The 4,448-nt window shown below is 43.3% G+C and overlaps 1 protein-coding gene across 1 annotated transcript; it reads right to left on the bottom strand.

The window, feature by feature from the left end:
* Positions 1-1,349: 1,349 nt before the first annotated feature.
* Positions 1,350-3,888, bottom strand: IL17A (interleukin 17A). The gene is made up of 3 exons (XM_071742506.1): positions 3,862-3,888; positions 2,896-3,140; positions 1,350-1,596 (listed from the first exon to the last, which is right to left on the bottom strand). The coding sequence occupies exons 1-3, from the start codon at positions 3,886-3,888 to the stop codon at positions 1,359-1,361; spliced, it is 510 nt and encodes a 169-aa protein (XP_071598607.1). The 3' UTR covers positions 1,350-1,358.
* Between the last annotated feature and the right edge of the window lie 560 nt (positions 3,889-4,448).

Below are 4,448 nucleotides of genomic sequence, written 5' to 3'. Positions count from 1 at the left end.
CTTCACAAAGCAGCATCCTTTAGAAACACAGAACATGTTTATCTGAGGACTTTAAACCCAGGTCTTCTTTAAATAAACCAACCTGCAGTGCCAGACATCCACCTGCACCAGCCCTGTAGCAACCACGGGAGAAATGCTGCTTCAGTCTGCTCCAGATTGGGCTCAGGCATGGAGGAAATTATGATTGCACTTAGCAGCTCATAGAATCCCAGACAGCTTTGGGTTGGAAGGGTCCTGAAGCATCATCTAGTTCCATTCCTGATGCCATGGGCAGGGACACCTCCCCCAGCCCAGGGTGCTCCAAGCCCCATCCAAGCTGGGCTGAGACACTGCCAGGGATGGGGCAGCCACAGCTTCTCTGGGAAACCTGGGCCAGGGGCTCAGCACCCTCACAGCAAAGAATTTCTTCCTAAGATCTCATCTAAATCTCCCCTCTTGTAGCTTGAATCTCTCCTCCCCATCCTATCACTACATGCATGATGCTAAACCCAAATTTCTCTTGGTAGCCTCTAACCCTGCTGCAGTAGAACATAAAGCCCATAGAAAATTTAGGACTTTTTACCAAAATTTTACTCATTAACTGAGATAGCTGGAGAAAAATTACCAAGTGACACCCAGCAGATTGATATTACAGACAGACTAGCAAAAAAACCACTGGGTAACTGCCCAGTTATCCAACTAATTACCTGCTTGGAAAGGAGTTTGGAAAGATGGGTTCAACAGAACACTTTGAATGCTGCTTTGGGGGAAAGGAACTCCCACCCTAAAACCAGTAAACACATTTCCACTGCTCAGCTTTAGCTCTGGGCTGATGCTATCTCTGAACAGGGGGTGGGGGAACTAGATGAGCTTTAAGGTCCCTTCCAACACAAATCATTCTGGGATTCTATGATAATCTCTTTGTCATCAGTGAACTGAGTGATTTCTTTGCCTCATCAAAAAGGCTCCTTTAGAAATAAAGAATGACACAGAGGTATTTCCTATTATTTATTATTATTATTATTATTACAGAAAGATAAATAAGCAGATAAGTTATTACTAAGTGTTACACCAGCATAAATAGAATGGTATAAATAGACATTTCAAATTAGAAACTAATGATGTGTGAAGAGGTCCTGTTACTTTTTTCAGAGTGGCACAGGAAGGTGTCTGGAGTCTGAGTTGGTAGAGAAAATGAACATTTTGCAGGAAAATCTTATTATTATTTTTTTTAAACTGCAATGTCTTAATTTTTAATGAATTTATCTAAATTCTATCTCATCATTATGGCTTTGTTTTTGCAGATGCTGCATCAGGCCCCTTCATTTCATCTCTGTTAGGCAGGGAAGTTCTCCTCCATGTCTCCCTGCTCTGCCCCTTTATCCCTGGTGTCGGATCAAGGGGGTGACACAGGTGCAACCCACGGTGATGATTTTCTTCTCCAAGTGGAATGATTGGTGGCAGCCCTGCTGCTCCCTCCGGAGGACCAGGATCTCCTGTTTGATGGGGACGGAGTTGAGGCTGTGGTCCAGTTGCCCATCTGGGCTCACACACCTGGAGTGGAGGCACTTGGCCTCAGCAATCATCCGGGGGAAGCGGTTGTGATCCTCGTCGATCCTGGAAGTTGGCATGGAAAGGAAGGATGGAAAATGTTTCTGCATCTCCAGAGGCATGGTAGTTTGGATCATGATGGGTTCCAAGGTTGGGAGAATTTACCTCCTGGCAGATTGCCTATTGAAGGGGCAATAGACCCCCACTACAATATTTTTTTTAAAAAAAGAAATTAAGTGTGAATAAGTAAATGCTGAAGGTTTTTAAGTGTGAGACAAGCTGGGATGGCTTAAAACTGCCTTTGCTAGGACTTGCTTCAAACAGGCCTTGCTTTAAAAGACCAATTAAAAATTATTTGAACTTCCCTACATGTCAAAATACTCATGGACCCAAAGACCTTCATCTCCTCTCCAAAACTGAAATGTCCTCAGGGTCTGATGCTGATGTTTTCAAACCACCTTGGAATTCAATGCAATGTTAGCCCTCTGGGGTCTTTTTGATGTGCTCTTAGGTAAATAATGATTTTGGAGGCTGAGAAAACTGGGTTTGTTCAGCTTTGAGAGGAGAAGGCTCAGGGGAGAACTTATGACCATGTTCCAGTACTTGAAGGGGGGCTGCAAAGAAGATGGAGACTCCCTATGGACAAGGAGTCCCATGGACAAGCCAAGGGGCAATGGGCACAAGTTGCTTCTGGGAGATTCTGACTGGACACAAGAGGAAAATTTTCACTCTGGGGACAGTCAGAGGTTGGAATGGTCTCCCAGGGGAAGGGGTGGATTTCTCCACTTTGTGAAATTTGAAGTCACAGATCAACGGGGTGCTGAGACATCTCAGATAAGCAGTAATATTAATATTAAAATCAATAATTATCAGTATTAAAATAAATAAATATTAATATTAAAATCAATAGTTATTAACATCAAAATAAATACTTACTAATATCACAATGAATACTCATTAATATTAAAATGAACACTTATTAATATTAAAATAGATATTAATATTAAAATAAGGGTTTGGACCAGGTGATCCTTGAGGTCCCTTCCAACCTGACATTTCCGGATTCTGTGATTCTAAGTTAAATATACAAATCAATCAATTAAATTACTGATGTAGTTTTCTTTGCCTTCAGTTTGTCAACCCTGGACCATGTTTTCTTCTCTGTGCTCCATTCTGCATTGATGGTATTTCAAAGAGGATTGTATGGACTGCGGATGCCCTCATGTTTCCAAAATCTCTCCACAGTAAAACACTGATTATAAATCAAGATTATAAATCAAAGACAGTAAATCAAGGCAAGACCTTGGCATTATTTTTGGCCAGGGCAATCAGTCTGTTTCTAGACCACAGTGACAGAAGCCATACCTGTAATCCCAGGGTGACAGAGAGCGGCTGCTGACATCAGCGTGAGTTTTGGTGTCCTGGCTCCTGCTGCTGATGCTGATGTTGACTCTGACTGTTTGAGGGAATTTTGAGTCTTTTTGGGTCAGGCATCCAGCATACACTTGCTTGAAGAGGCTCTCTGCCTTGAGTCCAGGCTGCATCACCTTCCCATGGGCAGCACTGCTGGCTGCCAGCATGGCCAGCAGCATGGAGAGCAGTGACCTGACCTGAAGACAATTGGGGAGTTTAGGGGACAACACAAATAAAATCATAGAATCATTAAGGCTGGAAAAGACTTCTAAGATCATCGAGTCCACCTGGCAACCCAACATCACCACCCAACTAAGCCATATCCTCAAGTGTTTGGTCCATATGTTTTTTGAACACCTCCAGGAATGGTGACTCCACCACTTCCCTGGATGTAGAACTGCTGTAAGGCATCATCTCCAGTACCTAAAGGGAACCTACAGGGAGGATAGAGAGGGACTTTCCATATGAGTGTCAAGCTACAGGACAAGGGGAAATTGTTTTAACCTGGAGGAAAATAGACTGGATATTAGAAAGAAGTTCTTCAGTATGAAGGCAGTGAGACTCAGGAACAGATTGCCCAGAGAAGCTGTGGATGCCCCCTCCCTGGAGGTGTTCAAGGCCAGGTTGGATGGGGCTTGGAGCAGCCTGGGCTGGATGAGAGGTGTCCCTGCCCATGGCAGGGGGGTTGGATCTCTAAGCCTTGCTGGTATCTGGAGTCTACACTGTAGGTTGGAATGAAAATGTTCTGTATATCACACCTGCTCTTGCTTTCACAAACTGATTCTTACAGTGCTGACAGGTATGGCATAACACTCGCTTGTAATTTGGGGAAAAAACTAAAATTGTAGCAAATAATATAATAAAGAAGAGAGCAGAAATCTGTCAAATCAGGGAGCAAAACACAAAGCAATTTCTTACCAGAGAAGCAGAAAAGGTGGGAGTCATCTTCCTTCCTTCTCTTCTTTTGCCTGATGGTTGTGCTGGGCTGCGTCGAACCGAAGGTGTCTGGACAGATTTGCTGCTGGACTTTTTATAAAGGCTTCTGGGCTGTCCTAGTTAATGTGGAGTAGGTGTTTTTTTGGTTTGATTTTTTTTTTTTTTTCTCCCAACCTTACCCTGTGGTTTGTGACCATACCTTAAATGAAGAAGTGTCTGTCTATATATTCCATTAACGCAGGTGGAAGACAGGATATGGGCATCTACCCCTTCGTGGAGCTGGAGATGATGTCATGACTTGAGCCATGTCACTCAAGTGGTAGCAAAACTCAGTGGTGATACCAGAAAACCACAAAAAAAAAAAAAAAAGAAAAAAAGAAAAAAAAAAATGGCATGCACCACAGCAAGAAGGTACCAAGCATGAAATCTTCAATTGGGCCTGGAGTCATTCAGTCAAACATAACTGATGCTCTTCACGGTCTTGACTTGGGATACTGTAGGTATCAAACCCACTCTGGCTCTGCCAAACTGGTTCTGTCTTCTGCTAGGCTGATCTGATGGTCTTTTCA

Source organism: Heliangelus exortis, chromosome 3 (assembly GCF_036169615.1).
Source record: "Heliangelus exortis chromosome 3, bHelExo1.hap1, whole genome shotgun sequence".
Taxonomy (NCBI): domain Eukaryota; kingdom Metazoa; phylum Chordata; class Aves; order Apodiformes; family Trochilidae; genus Heliangelus; species Heliangelus exortis.
The sequence above is the reverse complement of the archived record's forward strand: the minus strand, read 5'-3'. Positions and strand labels throughout refer to the sequence as shown.

Coding starts and splice junctions, on each gene's coding strand:
- IL17A (XM_071742506.1), bottom strand. CDS start 3,888: ATGACTCCCACCTTTTCTGCTTCTCTG. Junction 3,141..3,861: donor CCACCTTTTCTGCTTCTCTG/GTAAGAAATTGC, acceptor AATTGTCTTCAG/GTCAGGTCACTGCTCTCCAT. Junction 1,597..2,895: donor CTGTCACCCTGGGATTACAG/GTATGGCTTCTG, acceptor GCCAACTTCCAG/GATCGACGAGGATCACAACC.